Raw genomic sequence first — 18,735 nt, forward strand, 5'->3', positions numbered from 1 at the left:
AAGCGATTTACAGTATAATAAAGCCTACATAAAACAGTTACACTTAAAACAATTTCATACATAAAAACAATTTTATATATATAACAACAGTATATAACACAGATCTGGCTGACAGTATATATAACACAGATCTGGCTGACACAAGCCACAAAACCACAGCTCGCCCCTATACACGAAGCCAAGCCAGAGCACAACTAAGTGCAGTACAGCCATCTTCTCAGAAAAACTCTTCACAAAGTTCAAGAGGTCAAGACACAAAGACTTTAGCAACTAATCCACACCTAATGACCCACCTAAGTGGTACTCAGGATATCACTCAAGAAATCACTCAAGATATCCCTCAAGTAATTAAGGAACAAAAGAAGAAAAGGCACACTAGCCTGGGAACTTCCCCTCTGCCCAGAACATTGGAGGCTATACACCACACCCCCTCAACAGTATTTATAGGAACTCAAACACTGAGATCCTGCTCTGTTCCAGTAACAAGAAGCCGAAAGCACCAGCCTGAAGATGACGAGTGAGACCTCGTCGAAACGTCGCCTAGACACCCCAACTTTTACACGGGAAGACACCCGAGGACACCAAAACCTGCATATATATATATATATATATACACAACAGCGGCATGTACATCAATCCACACCCAGAAAGAAACAAACAGAAATAAATGTCTCCTTTTGGAAAGGTTGCTGAAAGAGAAGTTTGCTGAAAGGGCAATAGAGAAGGTGTCTCTCTGATGTGTAAGGGGATTTTCAAAGGGTATGGGGCCACTCACTAAAGGCCTGATTCTGACATCATGCAGAATTTCACATTGCATACCCACTTTGCCATTTCTCCTTAGTCTGGTTAATGAAAAACTTGCACTTTGCACCAAGGTAATGGCTGCTTGTTCGCAAGGGGTGTGGTCCATCTGTAATGATGCATTTGCATCGAAGAGCTTTGCTCCAGAGCCCAGCTCAGCTTCCAGAGACCTCCAGCAATGTGGCAGATCCTTCTCCTGCTCGGCAGTCTGGGCTGCTGCTTGCTTGGCTCCACAATGCTAATTGCTTCCGTGTGTACCACTAACTGGGTTATTCAGCCCACTCTATTCGGCTATTACTATGAAGGGCTCTGGAACTTCTGTATAGCAGAGAAATGTATGAGCCTGAATCGAGATTGGGGTGAGTCTTTCTCTGGTGGCCAGTATGCTAAACTCTCGACGGATATGGGTGGGGTGTTGTTATCAGATCAGGGCTGGCTCACTGATGAGGCAAGGCAAGGTGCCCACCTTGGGTGCAGAAGCGAAGAGGTGGCACCCACCTCACCTCACCTCCACCTGCCACCCTGCCACCTCCAACCCTGTACCAGATACTGTTCCTGTGCTTTTGACAGCAGCTTAATCTATATGCATCCAGAGTCCATAATGCTTATCTCTAGCCTGTGAAAAAGACATTGCTTGTTAACTGAGATGTAGCGACCCTCTGGCCCTCCAGATGTTGTGGACTCCAGCCAGCATGGCCAACGATCAGGGATGATGAGAGTTGTGGCCCATCAACATCTGGAGAGCCACGGGTTCCTATCTGGAGAGCCACAGGGAAACCCAGCCAGATATGTGGGGTATAAATAATAAATTATTATTTTGAATTATGGTGCTGGAGGAGACTCTTGAGGGTCCCATCGACTACAAGAAGATCAAACCTATCCATTCTGAAGGAAATCAGCCCCGAGTACTCACTGGAAGGACAGATCCTGAAGCTGAGGCTCCAATACTTTGGCCACATCATAAGAAGAGAAGACTCCCTGGGAAAGACCCTGATGTTGGGAAAGATGGAGGGCACAAGGAGAAGGGGACGACAGAGGACGAGATGGTTGGACAGTGTTCTTGAAGCTACCAGCATGAGTCTGACGAAACTGTGGGAGGCAGTGGAAAACAGGACTGCCTGGTGTGCTCTGGTCCATTGAGTCCTGAAGAGTTGGACACGACTAAACAACTAAACAACAACAAAAGTTATAACAATACCAAATACATATCCATATACAGAGATTTCGCTACACAGGGGGTAATGGTAGAAGGCAAGCATATCTGATTTTCCAGTATTACTAATTCACTGTTGCTTCTCTTTTGCAGCGTACAAAGTGTTTGTTTTAGGATTCCTGAACGTGGGAACATTTTCTGGATTCTTGTGCAACCTTCTTTCTCCACTCTTGTGGGTGTGTGGAAAGAAGGAGCAGATACGAAGAGCTACCTTCAACTCAACTTTCCTGTCAGGTATTGCAGATACAGAACACCCCCCGCTCCAACTACTCCGATTCTTTTAATATAGCCATGGGTCTTTAAGTATCAAGAATATGATACTTAAGAGTCACTAAGCTCAAACCAGATCCATAAAATTGTTCCTGTTTTGCCCTGCACTGGAGTGCAGGACCCAAACCAATGGCTTCAAGTTACAAGAAAGGAGATTCCAGCTAAACACCAGGAAAAACTTTCTGACAGTAAGAGTGAATGAATGAATTTACTTTATTACAGTCATAGACCAGCATAAGAAAAACATCTAAATAAATAGCATAACAGTATGAATCTAAGCAAATAATTATTAAATAAATGGGAGCGAGAACCATACATAGATTAAAACATATACATAGAATACTTAATTAAGCATAGATAATGAGTGAGTAAAAACTGATAAGAAAAATTAAAAGATCAGTCAACACAGCTATATGGCGTTGGCTTCAGAAGTGCGGGTCTTACAATATGGGCCTTCAGTTTAGGACTGAGTTGTAGCATAGACCATTCTTCATCAGATATCTGTCATGGCAATCTGGAAACAGTGGCTCATGTTCTCCTGTCCTGTCCCCTTTGTAAAGATCTGAGGAATGAGATCATCACCCCACTCTTACTTACCACCCCAGGCTGCCCATCTGCAGCTACATTGTTCTTTCTTTCATCAGATCAAAATGATCAGACAACAGCAAAGGTTCCTAGGTTTATTGAGGGTGCAATGAGATTAAGGACTACTATCTGAACGATAATCATGGTCATTTGATTGCCATTTTACCCATTGTTGTCTTTTTAATTGTATATATTGCTTGTTTTATGTTGCTATGGGCATTGGCTAATGTGAATAAAGTTTATCTATCATCTATCATGGCAGCACAAAATCTGGTGACTAAATATGTGTGTGATGGGCTGGGATTCAGACTCAGACGCTGAACCTGAGGAATTCCCAGCCTGCACAGGAGTAGCTGAGCTGGGGCTGGGGCGTGAGCCTGAAGGGTCCTCACCTGTGCTGGATCCTCAGGTGCAGGCACCAGCTGAGTCTGCTCTGGCCCCTGAGGTGATGGAGGGCCCATTGCCTGCAGGTGCCCCACTCTCAGCCCTGTCAGGGGAAGAGGAGGTTGCCTCTGGATCTGGTAACCCTCCAGCCTCTCCTGAGCTGCAGAGGCTCAGGGCAGAGAGGCAGAATGAACTACGTTCCCACTGGAGGAGTGCTCGCCTCCAGGCCAAGAGAGGCGAGTCACCTGCGGACCGGGGCCACCCTATGCCTCGGGACAGATAAAAGGCAGTCAGACCCAGTCCCAGGTTGCGGGAGCAACGTGGTCGCTAGTCTGTTCCTGCCTGCACCCTGTCCTGCTCTTCTGCCAGAGTTCCTGACCCCACCGGACTCCTTGCCTTGGACCCAGCTGCAGCTTTGATGGACAGCCTCCATACCACACCATTGACTTTGGACTGGACTCGGACCTCGCCTCTTGGTAGCCCCCAGGACCAGCACAATGTGACTTCTAGGGTCTTGTCCTGTAGTAATAGGGAGAAGTTGTGCTGTTCTGAATGCCCAGGAAATTTATATAAAATGGGTTGGATAAACCTAGTTTAAATGTCCATATAATACTGGCAATGAAGAAGGGCATGCTCCATTATTTCTGGCTGCCAAGAGCCACAGGGGCATTTCCTCTCCTCATGTGGTATCTTCCTATAGTGGCTTTCCTGAACTGCTGAAGGGAGGGCCTGACAAAGTGAAAGCCCGTCGCTGTTTTGGTATTTCGAGATTAGCTGTGTGTGGCATTTGGGAAGTCAAGTATCTTCTAGTTTCGCTAATTTAAATTTGGGGGGCAGTAACAGGTGTTTGACGGTGGAACAGACTCCCTTGGGAAGTTGTGGACTCTCATTCCCTGGAGGATTTTAAGCAGAGGTTGGATGGCTTTAGTTGAGATTCCTGCATTGCAGGAGTTTGGACTAAATGGTTCTTGGGGTCCTTTCCAATTCAAAAATTCTACGATGAGCCCATTAGGCTCAGTATAGCTCAGTTACACTCTTAAAAACAAATTGATCAAAAGACCCAAGTGAATAATATCAACAGCCATAAGAATACCTTCTAAGCTAGAACCACAGATCAAAATGCACATTGACATGCCTGGGTAGGCTTCCCTAAGCAGAAAAGTTTATAGGAGTCTGCTAAATATTTCTACCCAGCTTTTCAGGTGAGATTGGCTCAACAGAGTGAGGTAGTGGGGGTGTGGTAGGTAACAGTGCATCTGACAGCTGACTCTGGAAAGAGTCACTATTGACATGCTTCCGTTTGCTCGTTCCTAGTGGTTACTACGTTGATTGGAATGAGTGTGTACACAGGGAAATACACTCGGAGTACACCTCTGGAATACCGTGGGTGGTCCTTCATCTTGGCCTGGTGTAGCTTCTCCCTCTACCTTGTTGCTGGTGAGTGCGACTAGCAGAAATATCCAGGAGACTGAGGTTTGCTTCCATTCTGATAATAATAATAATAATAATAATAATAATAATAATAATAATAATAATAATAATAATAATTTATTATTTATACCCCGCCCATCTGGCTGGGCCTCCCCAGCCACTCTGGGCGGCTTCCATAAAAACCAAAAATACAGTAAAATCACACGTTAAAAACTTCCCTGAACAGGGCTGCCTTAAGATGTCTTCTGAATGTCAGGTAGTTGTTTATCGCTTTGACATCTGCTGGAAGGGCGTTCCACAGGGTGGGCGCCACTACCGAGAAGGCCCTCTGCCTGGTTCCCTGTAGCTTTGCTTCTCGCAATGAGGGAACCTCCAGAAGGCCCTCAGCGCTGGACCTCAGCGTCCGGGCAGAATGATGGGGGTGGAGACGCTCCTTCAGGTATACTGGACCGAGGCCGTTTAGGGCTTTAAAGGTCAGCACCAACACTTTGAATTGTGCTCGGAAACATACTGGGAGCCAATGTAGGTCTTTCAAGACCGGTGTTATATAGTCTCGGCGGCCGCTCCCAGTCACCAGTCTAGCTGCTGCATTCTGGATTAGTTGTAGTTTCCGAGTCACCTTCAAAGGTAGCCCCACGTAGAGTGCATTGCAGTAGTCCAAGCGGGAGATAACCAGAGCATGCACCACTCTGGCGAGACAGTCCGCAGGCAGATAGGGTCTCAGCCTACGTACCAGATGGAGCTGGTAAACAGCTGCCCTGGACACAGATTTAACCTGTGCCTCCATGGACAGCTGTGAGTCCAAAATGACTCCCAGGCTGCGCACCTGGTCCTTCAGGGGCACAGTTACCCCATTCAGGACCAGGGAATCCTCCACACCTGCCCGCCTCCTGTCCCCCAGAAACAGTACTTCTGTCTTGTCAGGATTCAACCTCAATCTGTTAGCCACCATCCATCCTCCAACCGCCTCCAGACACTCACACAGGACCTTCACTGCCCTCACTGGTTCTGATTTAAAAGAGAGGTAGAGCTGGGTATCATCTGCATACTGATGAACACCCAGCCCAAACCTCCTGATGATCTCTCCCAGTGGCTGCATGTAGATGTTGAAAAGCATGGGGGAGAGGACAGAACCCTGAGGCACCCCACAAGTGAGAGCCCAGGGGTCTGAACACTCATCCCCCACCACCACTTTCTGAACACGGCCCAGGAGGAAGGAGCAGAACCACTGTAGGACAGTGCCCCCAGCTCCCAGCCCCTCAAGACGGTTCAAATCAATAACAAGAGTTCCTCCCCCCATCATTGCATCTGCTATTGTTTCCTGGGATGCTCAATCGCTATATCCTGGGGGAATCAACATGGAGGCCTCCATAGGTTGTGGACTTCAACTCCCATCATCCCTGATGGTCTGGCATGATGCCTGGGTCTGATGGGAGTTGTAGTCCAAATCCTCTGTGTGGCACTACAACAGCTACTTCAGCTATACACAAACTTGCTTCTCTTATTTGCTTGTTATGTGGAGTCATGGGAAAGGCAGCACAGGGAAAGATAGAAACAGATTATGGTGGTAAGCATATCACTTGACATCAACTGGGCTTACTTTGGAGTAAATATGCTGTGGATGAGGCTGCCGATTTCTTTTCTGTTAGAAGAATGGAAGAGAGATCAGCGGTGAAACACCTGCTGTGTAGTAGGCAAAATGTCCCAGATTCAATAGCCCCCCAATAGCTGCTTATTTTGGGGGAGGGAAGAGAGTCTGCATTTCCAAAAAAGGAATAAAGCATGGCCCAGATTTGTATAAAAATTGCATGGCAAGGGAGGTGGAAGGTATGGTAAAAAGGAGTGTGAGAAATCTAATAAATAATAATAAATGCTTTCATTTTTAAAAGTAATTTTAATTGGTTTTCATAAATGTGCAACAAAATGTAGCTAGATAACTAAGCATAACATAATCTCGCCAGTGACCAGTTTTCATGTCTTTATAATATTTGTTCCTCTTTTAGCTTTCCTTCGGGTTTCTCCTTTGTTGTTCGGTCAGGGTCATGCAGATACCTCCATCTTCCAGAAGTCATCTCCTCCAACTGAAGTATCAGCAATTACCAACGGTCACGACAACAAGATTTGTAGTAATGAGGCTGATGAAATATCTTCCACATAGACCCTTTTGGTTCATATATAAAATAAGTGGCCACTAGATGGAATAAAGGGATTCATTTTCCCGTTTTCCTTTCAGTACTATTACATTATCAGTAATTTTCTAAGCTATAGCCAGCTTCCATACATTTCTATACCACAGGTCTACTCCCAAATCCTGTAGATTTCAACACGTTTTGGCAATGGATAGCCTTGCTGCAACAAGCAAAATTTCAGGAGTACTCTTCTTTTAATTGACTTATTGGACCTTCAGAAATTGACAATGAACACAACTGTGGGGTAAATCAATTTCTTCTCATGAAATATGAGAAAATTCTGAGTATATCCCCCCCCAAAAAAAAATTGTATTTTGATGTCAGGGACAGGGTAGAGGAGGAATGGTGGAGACCGCCTCCCCAGCCTGACCCTTCCAGAGAAGAAGACAGTTCAGAATTACAACAGGGGTTTGAGGGAGGTCACAGCTCAGAGGAAGATGAGGGGGAAAGTTGGGAAATAATGGGAGACGAGGAGGAGACAGAGCCGGAGCAGTTGGTTGACATGTTATCACTAGAAAGCATTCCAGACCCACCATCTCCCAGAACCCGGCGAGCCTTAAAAGTAGGAGAGCAAAGAGCTCGAAGACAGAGGGCCCTTAGTGCCACCCGTAGAAAGGATGACAAATGAGGAAGTGGGAGAGAAGGGGAGGGGAGATTTACCCAGGACAACACCATTATTCCAAGAGGCAGCATTTCCAATCCTCTCTCTGTGAATATTGAATAAAAAGCAATTGATAAGAACTTTTCATTGTCTTATCTGTTCCTGGCAACCTGCCTTGGGGGTTGGATCCACTGCCGCCTGACGGTTGGGCAGCCCCATCGCAAGTGGTGGTACGATTGCAATCACTGCACCACGTTGATACTGTTCCAGAAGTAATATGGGACAACTGCACTGGTGTTCTATAGATGCAAGTGGAGAAATATCCACTACATAGTAAATAGAAATACAGTGGTGCCTCGCAAGACGAAATTAATCCGTTCCATGAGGCTCTTCGTATAGCCGTTTTTTCGTCTTGCGAAGCAAGCCCATTGACAGTTTAGCGGATTAGCGCTATTAGTGGTTTAGCGGCTTTTAGCGGCTTATCAGCTTAGCGGATCAGTTGATAAGCAACTTAGCTGCTTAGAAAAAGGGGGGAGGGGGGAAAAGCCCGCAGGAACTCGCAAGACATTTTCATCTTGCAAAACAAGCCCATAGGGAAATTCATTTTGCGAAGCGCCTCCAAAACGGAAAACCCTTTCGTCTAGCGGGTTTTCCGTCTTGTGAGGCGTTCGTCTTGCGGGGCACCACTGTACAATATATCTCACCACAGTGAGGAGGGCAATGACCAGATGAGCTGTGTAAACTTGCTCAATTTACTGTTGAAAGCGCTCACTGTGAGTGGGCAGCTTCAAGCCCTCCTCCTCACTTTCCTTTCATGGTGTTCTTTAAAAAGAAAAATTGAAGCCAATAAATCAAATCCATACAATAACAATAATAGTGTTCTTTAAATGTAAAGCCGTCTTGAACTGGTCAGCCTTCAAAACAGAGGATATCTTCAAATAGAGCAACTGTATTCTGTGATGTATGACATGCAGCAATCCTGCCCCTACTGCCAAAAGAAACACAGCTAACAGGATTTGGAAATAAATAAAATAAAATAAAAATTGTCCAGTAGCACCTTATAGACCAGCTAAGTTTGTTCTGGGTATAAGCATTCGTGTGCATCCACACTTCTTCAGATACACTGAAACAGAAGTCACCAGACCCTTGTATATAGTGGGAGGGTGGGGTGGGGTATTTCTCAAAAGGGTAGTAGGAGATGGGTGATTGACTCAATGGGTATGGTAAACCTGTTGACGACTGTTAATGACTGCAATTAGTCCTACAGGAAAAAGCAAGGGATAGTATGCAGATGACCAAAAATAGAATCCAATATCTCTATTCAGACCAGGTCTCTCCATTGTTTTCAGTTTGGTAATAATTTGTAATTCAGCAACATTGTGTATGCCATCATAGGTCAGCAGTGCCCTTCAGCTCTCTATATTGGATAAACAGGCCAAACCCTACACCAAAGGATAAATGGACGTAAATCTGACATCAGAAATCACAAGACAGAGAAACCAGTAGGAGAACACTTCAGTCTCCCAGGATATTCAATACAGGATCTCAAAGCAGCTGTCTTATTACAAAAGAATTTCAGAAATAGACCTGAAAGAGAAGTTGCTGAATTTACCATACCCATTGAGCCAATCACCCATCTCCAACTATCCTTTGCAGTGGATTTGCTCCAAGCTTAGGAAGGGCAGAGGCTAGACCCTAACACAGTGTGACAAACCCTTCCTTCTGATCCCAGAGAATGACCCGTCAGCGGTAAGAAGAACACACTCTGCACATGCTCAGACAGAGTATTTATTATAACTTTAGATATTCCAGTAAGGACACAGGTGGCGCTGTGGGTTAAAGCCTCAGCGCCTAGGACTTGCTGATCGAAAGGTCGGCGGTTCGAATCCCTGCTGCGGGGTGCGCTCCCGCTGCTCGGTCCCAGCGCCTGCCAACCTAGCAGTTCGAAAGCACCTCCGGGTGCAAGTAGATAAATAGGGACCGCTTACCAGCGGGAAGGTAAACGGCGTTTCCGTGTGCAGCTCTGGCTCGCCAGAGCAGCGATGTCACACTGGCCATGTGACCCGGAAGTGTCTCCGGACAGCGCTGGCCCCTGGCCTCTTAAGTGAGATGGGCGCACAACCCCAGAGTCTGTCAAGACTGGCCCGTACGGGCAGGGGTACCTTTACCTTTACCTTACCCTAGATATTCCAGGGATGAGCACTAGTGGAATCAAAAGGAGAGTTCTGGAGGAGGCCGGCGACAGCAGCCATTGAGAAGCTCAGGACATGTGCTGGCTCATCTTGTGAGAGCCAGTGTGGTGTAGTGGTTAAGAGCGGTAGATTCGTAATCTGGTGAACCGGGTTCACTTCCCTGCTCCTCCACATGCAGCTGCTGGGTGACCTTGGGCTAGTCACACTTCTCTGAAGTCTCTCAGCCCCACTCACCTCACAGAGTGTTTGTTGTGGGGGAGGAAGAAAAGGAGAATGTTAGCTGCTTTGAGACTCCTTCGGGTAGTGATAAAGCGGGATATCAAATCCAAACTCTTCTTCTTCTCTGCGGTGGCTGTGCTGGAGGGAAAAATCGCGACATTCCTGGATTCCAATCAGAAGCTGGGGTAGCTTCTGTTATTCTGGGAGTGTCCTGGGGAAATTGGGACGGTTGAAGGGTATGCATCATTTGTCTAATGAAAAGATAAGGGCCTAAGGGAATAATGGTACTTGTCAGCCTGGAACACCATTTCATAAATGAGTGAAAGGTCAACAAGATATTGACAGCTGTTAATGCCAGCCTGAGAAAATGTGTCACACGCAGCAGCACTCGGTTCTCGACCTTCCATGTGTCTTATCAACAAGGCTCAGCTCTTTGCTGGAGACTTTCAACCCCCAACACGTGAGAGGCTGCAGCGACAGGTGTGTGCAGGTGGGGCCAATGGGTTCCCAGCTTCTCTCTCCCTTGTGTGATGTATCAAGCTGACTGGGGGGCGTAACCATTAAACAGGTGATAACAACTGCCAGAAAGCAAGAGCAGTACATTAGGCAATCCAAGGGCCGTGAACCCTGCTGCCAAACAGCTTGGAGCCCATTTTGTTGGCAAGATGCCTTCTGCTATAAAGATGTGATAAGGGGTGGGGGGACTTTTCTGGCTGGATCCTGAGCTTCCTATCCCTGGCTAGCTGCTTTGACAGGTGGGAGCCAGACCACCTGACTGTCTAGTGCCCAATATTACAATACCAGGTGGAAATTGGGAACGGGCTCACTCTTAGCATTGATCAGGAGGTTGAAGCTGACAGCAAGCCTCCCACCCACCCCGGTACTATGGGGTTCCCTAGCACAGCAGATCCCAGTGGGGATCGCTGTCAGTGCTGTTCCTTTCTGGCCATGTTTTTATATGCCCCAGACCTCACACATGTGGGGCAGCTGGGGGTGGCTTGTAGAAAACAGCCTCGTGGGTCAAGTTTAGCACTCCTGCCGGGTCTAATTTGTCTCATGGACTGGAGGTTAACCATGTCTAATAATTTATTATTATTGTTGTTGTTGTTGTTGTTGTTGTTGTTGTTGGCTGGACCATAAAGAAGGCTGATTGCCGAAGAATTTATGCTTTTGAATTATGGTGCTGGAGGAGACTCTTGAGAGTCCCATGGACTGCAAGAAGATCAAACGCATCCATTCTGAAGGAAATCAGCCCCGAGTGCTCACTGGAAGGACTGATTGTGAAGCTGAGGCTCCAGTACTTTGGCCACATCATGAGAAGAGAAGACTCCCTGGAAAAGACCCTGAAGTTGGGAAAGATGGAGGGCACAAGGAGAAGGGGACGACAGAGGACGAGATGGTTGGACAGTGTTCTCGAAGCTACCAGCATGAGTCTGACCAAACTGCGGGAGGCAGTGGAAGACAGGAGGGCCTGGCGTGCTCTGGTCCATGGGGTCACAAAGAGTCGGACACGACTAAACGACTAAACAACATTATTATTATTATTATTATTATTATTATTATTATTATTATTATTATTATTTCTGCCCTGCTACCAACACAGGAAAGGAAGAGGGAACAGGAAGGAGAGTCCCAATTCATATCGTTCCAATGACTTTCCTTTGCACCATATGGGCCGACTGTACACATGCCTGACTTTGAAAAACTTTGCACTTTGTACGCAGCTAATGATAGCTTGCATCACACACGCCAGGGATATTCCCTGTTATTAATATATTTGCTGCTTCCTGTTCCTTTTCCTCACTCTTGCCTGCGGTGTTCCTATGTGATAGCACCGAAGAGCTTTGACTAGTTCTGCAGTTCTTCCGCCTAAAGATCCAGCTTAAGAAGACCACCGGCAATGTGGCAAGTCCCTTTTCTCAGATTTGGCTGCCTGGGTCTTCTAACACTCAGCACAGCGATGCTACTTACTGCTATGTTTGCTGGGCCCTGGGTTGTTTGGCCTTCCATTTTCGGACCTGCTTATGAAGACCTCTTAAAGCAGTGTTTCCTATCAACCTGCGTATCCCTGGAGCGAGATTGGGGTAAGTGGCTGGTTGGTGACAATTACTCCAAACACCTTGGATGAAATGCCCCCATCTAGGGCAGCATGCACTCCGACATTTCTCTGATGAAAATAGAGACCCCACCCACCAGACTGGGTTGCCCCAGCCACTCTGGGTGGCTTCCAACATACATAAAAACATAATAAAACATTAAATATATATATATATAAAATCTTTCCTATACAGGGCTGCCTTCAGATGTCTTCTATAGGTTGTATAGTTACTTATTTTCTTGGTTTGGTGGCGGGAGGGGGGTCACATAACTCCATACCCTCCAACATTTATCCGATTAAAATAGGGACGTCCAAAGTAAAGCAGGACATTCCAGGATCAAATTAGAAACTAGGGTGGCTTCTGTAAATCAGATTACTATCTTTGGAAAATGGGGACACTTAGAGGGTATGGGTTTGCCAACTTTTCTTCTTCTTCTTTCCAGTCACTGCTCCTCTGTTTTTTAACAGCAGCTAGATCTAGATCTTATCTTATATCCCTGTTCAGGGAAGTTTTTAATGTGTGACATTTTAATGTATTTTTAATCTTTGTTGGAAGCTGCCCAAAGTGGCTGGGGAAACCCAGCCAGATGGGCGGGGTACAAATAAATTATTATTATTATTATTATTTACAGTGGTAGCTCCAGTTGTGCATGGAATCCGTTCTGGAGCTCTGGTCGGATCCTGAGGAATCCGCAACCAGAGGTGCTGCTTCTGTTTTTGTTTTCTTTAATAATTTTTATTAACCGGCCAATCAAATCAAATTGAATCACATCACATAAATTCCGAATTACAAAGCCGAATTTTAAATTTTGTTGGGGAGACCCATATTTCAAGATCCGAAGGGGGATTCTGATCATCTTCTTGCTACTGCGTTAATTTCCAAATCAGTTCAAATCAGTCCAAACAGAGTTCATAATTCTATCCAGTCTTATCTTGCTGCTTCCACATCACATCTTGTTCATATATTTTCTCTTTTTTCTTTATGATCTCTTCTGATAGTCTCCTTAAGCTGATAAACACCAATAATAATCCTGTGTGAATTTTTCCGTTCTTCCAATCCTCAAATCAAGATGGTTTCCATATATCATCGCCTTCATAGATAACATCGCTCTTTCCATCATTAATCTCGCAAAACTGTCGCTCTTAAGTCCCTCTGAGGAGTTTCACCCACAATATAAAAACAGCTCTATTTCTCTATTTCTCCTCCCAGATTCAAGTCCTCCGACAGAACTTCCCAATATGGTGACGGCATTTTTAACTGCGTCATTCCAAAGCTCTTATACATTCCACGCTCTTCTTAAAACATGCTTTGGTTCGAAAGTGTATCTCCACACAGCCTTAAATCCACAGCTTAAGTCCTTAAAATGACATTTCTGACATAAGGAAAGAAAGGAAAGTTTTTTCCTCCTCCCCCATCAGTCATTTGCCATACCGAGTCTTGGTGTATCTTCTCATGATTTAATCTTGTCTTGTTTTATCAGAGATCTCTTCTGTTAGCAGTCTTTACTCCCCCTCCTTCCTTGAAATATGTGCATTCCTTCATCCAAATTGTTTCTTTTGAAGTTCTTGCAGCTAGTGGCGCGGATCAGAGACGGTGTCCAGGAGCACCGAAATCCCACAGGAGGGCTTTGTGCCTAGTGCCCCCATCCCCACAAATTCAGGGGTGGTATAGGGCACAGCAGGCAAGGCAGTCCCCCCCCACCATCCGGGGGGTAGGGAGGCTAATTACTCCCATCATAGCCTCCAAATTACCTTGTGTGGGTCAGAGAGAAGTTATTGTCAGCCATCTTCTGATGCGCCCCCTAGTGCCCCCCCCAGAGGTGCTGCTTCTGTGCATGGTGCATAGAGCGCTTCTGTGCATGTGGAGAAACTCAGAAAAATACTTCTGGGTTTGCCACATTCGCATCCTGAAGGATACACAACCGGAGATGTGTGTGTCCAGAGGTACCACTATATATCTCATCTCCATGTCAAACAGAGCACCCTTTGCTAATAATTCCTGCATATAAAGCTCGTCTCAAATGCACATGAGCAATTTCTAGCCTTCTCCTCCTGTCTCTTCTTCCTGGGTTTGAGCTAACGCAGAATCTCCCTTTCTCATGTGAGATAAATGTAATCCTGTGGCTAATTTCAGGACATGCTCAGTCCTTGGTAAAAGGGGAGGGAGAGGTAATGCCTGGAAGCAATTGACTCTGGAGATGAAAGGTAGTCACACCCACACCAGACATTTAAAGCACTCGTAACAAACTACAGTTCCCAGGATTCTTTGGGGTAGGGGGAAGCCACAACGGTTAAAGTGCTTTAAAGAGTGCTTTAAATGTACATGATGCTGTAGCATACTAGTCTCATAAATTAACCTTGCAAAAGGGAAGGACAAAAACAAACTCCCTCTCCCAAGAAATTCCAGAGCATTGGTGCCACATGATGACAATGATTACTGTTGTTTCTCTTTTGCAGTGTACAATGTCACTGTCATAGGATTCCTTGTGCTTGGGGCAACCGATGGAGCCATTCTGGTTGTTGTTTTCATGTGTCTCTCCATCTGCAAGAAAAGCAAGAGGGTGAACAAGTTAATGAACAAACATGGCGCCGTGCCAGGTATTTCAGTCACTGAATGTCCCCTTCTGCCCAGTTCGGGGTTGACTTTCCTGACCCGTCATGCTCAGGAAGTTTCTAGGTGGGCCTGAACTGTATCTCCACTGTTGGAGGTGACCTGCTTCTAAACACCAGTTGCTGGAAACCATGGAAGTGCCTGTTTGATCTCACATCCTATTTGTGGGTTTTGTCATCTAGTTGGCCATGATGAGAACAGGATGCTGAATTGGATTTGTCATCGGCCTGATCCAGCTGGCTTGTCTTACATACTTAATGTTAGCATTGCAAGTTGTATACTTCTGCCATGTTGGGGGTGGAGGATGGCTCCAACAATTTTTCCTAATCTGATAATGCTTGCAAAAATCCCAAAACAAAACCCTAATGACTAATCTCCTAATCTGTGATGCCTGGTTATTATTGCTCTTCTTTTTCTTCTTTTTTAAAGCACTAATTACACTCTGAAGATTGGCACAAACAGTAATGTCCAGATTGATAGTGGAGCAACTTGGGTGTATTATGTGAGAACCGTTGTGGGTTGTATTCAACAAACCTTTACTCAAGAGTAGACCCGAGTTGTAACTCCGAGTTGTAAACCACTTTTTTAAAACAACACCACCAAAGCAGTGTATAAATTCAAATAACTAAATAAATAAAAGACTAACCTAGGTCCATTAATTTCAGCTTTTAGTTGTATTTCTAATTACATTTAATAAATTTCCAAAAATTTCACATATACATTCCAACGCATAATATTTTTTTCTTTTGCTTGGTTGACTTCCCACCCTATTTCGCATGGTGTTTTTTTTATTACTCCCCCTTGCTGCACCCTGTCTCCCCTCTCTTATAACAATCATACAATAATCTCTAAATCCTTCTGATGCTCATAGTTTAAATCCTGCTTGCGAATTCATCGTACTGTAATATTTCTTTAAATAGGTCCAGTAATTTCTATGGCTCTGCTCTGAGTAAATGTTAGTTGAATACCAACCACCCTGTGCCATTAAAAAAATTGGGGGGGGGGGGAAATGATTATAGGCTCCTGTGGGTCCAAAGTACTCATCCACCATATAAGATTATTTGCAGCACTTCTGCATAGTTGGTTGCTTTGGCCTTGACTCCCTTCAAGCAGCTCCCAATGTTGGAATGGGGAAGAGCAGGGTAAGAAGACGGCAAGGTGGGGGGCAGCAGCCCTACCATTGTGCACACACCCAAGTGCGGCTGCTGCTGGCAACCAAGAACAACTCTCAGAACAATGCCATCGTACCCCTCCTGCCCAAAGAACACAGTGCCACTTCTAAGAGGATCCCAATGGTTCAATCTCATGAGTTGCCTTTTCTGAGCATCAGCTTGGACTCCATCACTTCCAGTGGGAGATGTCTTTTTGTGTCTCGGTGTGAGTCACTGGACTTCCTGCTTTCAACTGGAAGGTTCACCCAGGACCATGACTTGTGCAAAACCAGGGCAGGTTGAGCTTCCTCTTGGGACAGGTCATTTGGGCACTTGCCTGCTTTAAAAGCAAACCTATGAAGTGTGCCACCTCTGACCAAGTGTACCTGTGCGGACCTTCCCCAAGTTTCTGGTAACAAGCCTTTCTGGTTTATCCACAAATGACAATTGGAATGTCCAACTTCCCCTATATCTGCATCATTGGTTGACTGGACAGGACAACAGGGCAGCAGTCTGTAGTGAGTCAGGAGGAACCAAAAAAGCAATGAGGACCAGAGGACGAGGCAGGATTCAGGAGACGTCAGATTAGAAACCAAGCCCCAAGAGCAAGACCTGACCCACCAGATCTCAGGTAGAACTTGGTCACTCATGCAGAGTCCCTTAGCCTCCTTATACTCTTTCCTTCCCAGGAGGAATCGGTAGCCATCTTGGAAGGTGTCAGCCCAGCAGCTGCTGTACTGAGAAACTGCAGTGATGCAGCTCGCCACACGGGGCAATGGTCAGCATTTCCCAACAGGGACAGAGTGGGGCAGGGCAACTGTGTAAACTAAGGGGTATTATGAATACTCCTCTATTTACTCCTTCCTAGTGATCGCTACGTTGATAGGAATGTCTGTATATACTGGGAAATACACTCCACAAGTTCCTGTGAAATACCGTGGGTGGTCCTTCTTCATGGCTTGGTCTTGCTTTCCGCTTTTCTTCATTGCCGGTGAGTTAAACAAAGATTGGGGGTGGGGTGGGGGACTTAGACTTGCATCTCTTGCAAGGGGCATGGAAGTGGTGGCATTTCTGGAAGTGGTGGCATTTCTGGAGAGGGCCTTCTTGTTCATTGCGAGGAAAAGATAGGCATTCCCTGGACGCCGTTACCTCCTGAGCTTTTGCAAATTTGGGGGTTCCGCCTAGTCAAGTGACACCTCTCTCTTGCATGCAGGGGTTGTTCAGGGTGGTTAGAGAATTGTGACAAAAATAGCAACAGAACCAGACCTTGTGAGCTTCTCTTACTCACCCTGTGTCTGGAACGGGAATCAGTCCTGGGAATACATTTTGTATCTGCTGCTACTGTAGCTTTCAGTCCCCTGATGATGGCATAGTCAAATATGTATATTATGTAAGTTACTGTATTTCGCCACACACTGGGCACACTGAATAAAATAGTTTCCGGTGGGAGATGAACTGCAGCAGAGAAGGAAGTATACTGCATGCGATGAATACAGGGTGGAAGGAAAATGGCGCCTTCTTACATCCCTAGGGCTATTTTGGTGGCATAAGGATAAATGCTTACTGCCTGAACTTTGGAACTGGAGGAATTTTTTCCCTTTCCTGACATCCTGACATTCTGACAAACATTTCTCTCTCTCCCACAGCGATCTGGCTGCGACATCTGTCACCCCATTGATCGCCAGGGTTGATTCGGCTGATCTGGCTGGCTAGGCGGGTGTCCCCTTCCTCCCTCACCGCTCCATGTGCGTCCCTCCCGAAGCTGCGCGCTCGGTGGAAGAGGACGACCATCCCAGATAGAAGGAGTGTACCGTTCTTCGGTCAAGGGTATACGATAGCTGCGCTCCCCTGCTAGAACCTCCAAACAAGCTATAGGAATCCTGTTTTATCAAGTGTACCAAGAAATAGAAGAAGAACAGCTTGAGGACAATGTTGTACCCCAAGGGATGCCAAACAGCAGCTATTCCTTGGAAACGTAAGGGGTTAAAGGCTGAGCTTTCTCAGCATGGATGTGGAATGCATCCAGAATTATTTGCAATTTATTCTCGCCCCCACACCGCCACCGCCACTGAAGATTTGGAAGTTTAAAGTTACTTACTCCTTGCATTCTTCTTCTTCTTCCCTGAATTAAATATGCATAGGAATTCTCTGTCATTCTGTTCATAGATCCAAATTTTGTAGACTTCGCAGCAGGTTTCAGCTCCTTTGCATCTCTCTTAAACACATGTATTAATGTACATATTATTAATATACACATGTATTAATGTACATATTATGGAGACTTCGGGGAGCCCTTGCTGATGCTGGCCTTAGGGTCCAAGCTCCCCAATGTGGCTGCAAAGCATCAGGTGGCAGAATTTGTCATCCGATGTGATTATGTGTATGGGGGCAGGTACCCACATTGAGGCATCTGGTCAAGGCCTGTATTTTAAAATGAGCTTAAAGATTTGCAAATGTTTCATGCCAGGCAGAAAACCAGCTGGCTAAGGACTTTGGCAGTTGTTTATCCTCCTGGACAAGGGCCCCCCTGATTTATAGTAGTAGCAGGAGACAGGTTTCTCAAGGTTGTAAAAGGGAAATACAGGCTGGGAGCAAAGGTTACACTGACCCTACATATTACAGAATACAATCAAGCTGCAAAAACACTAATTAAGAGTTGGTAAATAGTAAGATCTCTGTTTAGATAGAACTTAAAACCACGAGCCATCTGTTTTAGCCATTTGTTTTGGAATGTAGGGGCAACAGGGCAAAAGGGGCAAAAGGTGATCTGGTAATTAAGGTGCCTTGTTGAGGCAAATGCAAGATATATGGCTACTTGTCTGCCGTTTATGGATAGAAGGAAATATAGCTCTTTGTCTCCCATAAAAGGTAATAGGAAATGGGTGTATCTTTTATGATTGGTTCTAGCAAACAGCCAATAGGAATTTCAACCAGGCTGATTGGACAGAGGCAGCCAAAGGAGGAGCAAGGGGGCTGGGTTGAGGAAATAG

The 18,735-nt window shown here is 45.7% G+C and overlaps 2 protein-coding genes across 3 annotated transcripts; both read left to right on the forward strand.

Annotated features, from left to right (window-relative positions):
- The first annotated feature begins 894 nt into the window (after positions 1-894).
- LOC309375682 (lens fiber membrane intrinsic protein-like) lies at positions 895-7,749 on the forward strand. Its single transcript, XM_081921582.1, has 4 exons — positions 895-1,160; positions 2,108-2,248; positions 4,568-4,690; positions 6,688-7,749. The coding sequence occupies exons 1-4, from the start codon at positions 980-982 to the stop codon at positions 6,840-6,842; spliced, it is 600 nt and encodes a 199-aa protein (XP_081777708.1). The 5' UTR covers positions 895-979; the 3' UTR covers positions 6,843-7,749.
- A 3,819-nt stretch (positions 7,750-11,568) lies between these two features.
- Positions 11,569-17,981, forward strand: LOC309376605 (uncharacterized protein). Of its 2 annotated transcripts, XM_081923061.1 has the most exons (5): positions 11,569-11,969; positions 12,616-12,685; positions 14,441-14,581; positions 16,614-16,736; positions 17,615-17,981. In XM_081923061.1, the coding sequence occupies exons 2-5, from the start codon at positions 12,634-12,636 to the stop codon at positions 17,722-17,724; spliced, it is 426 nt and encodes a 141-aa protein (XP_081779187.1). In that variant the 5' UTR covers positions 11,569-11,969; positions 12,616-12,633; the 3' UTR covers positions 17,725-17,981. The 2 variants fall into 2 exon arrangements, with proteins under 2 accessions (XP_081779187.1, XP_081779186.1); XM_081923060.1 differs by lacking the exon at positions 12,616-12,685 and having other exon boundaries at positions 11,576-11,969.
- The last annotated feature ends 754 nt before the right edge of the window (positions 17,982-18,735 follow it).

Source organism: Podarcis melisellensis, assembly GCF_964234715.1.
Source record: "Podarcis melisellensis genome assembly, chromosome: 8".
NCBI classification, from domain to species: domain Eukaryota; kingdom Metazoa; phylum Chordata; class Lepidosauria; order Squamata; family Lacertidae; genus Podarcis; species Podarcis melisellensis.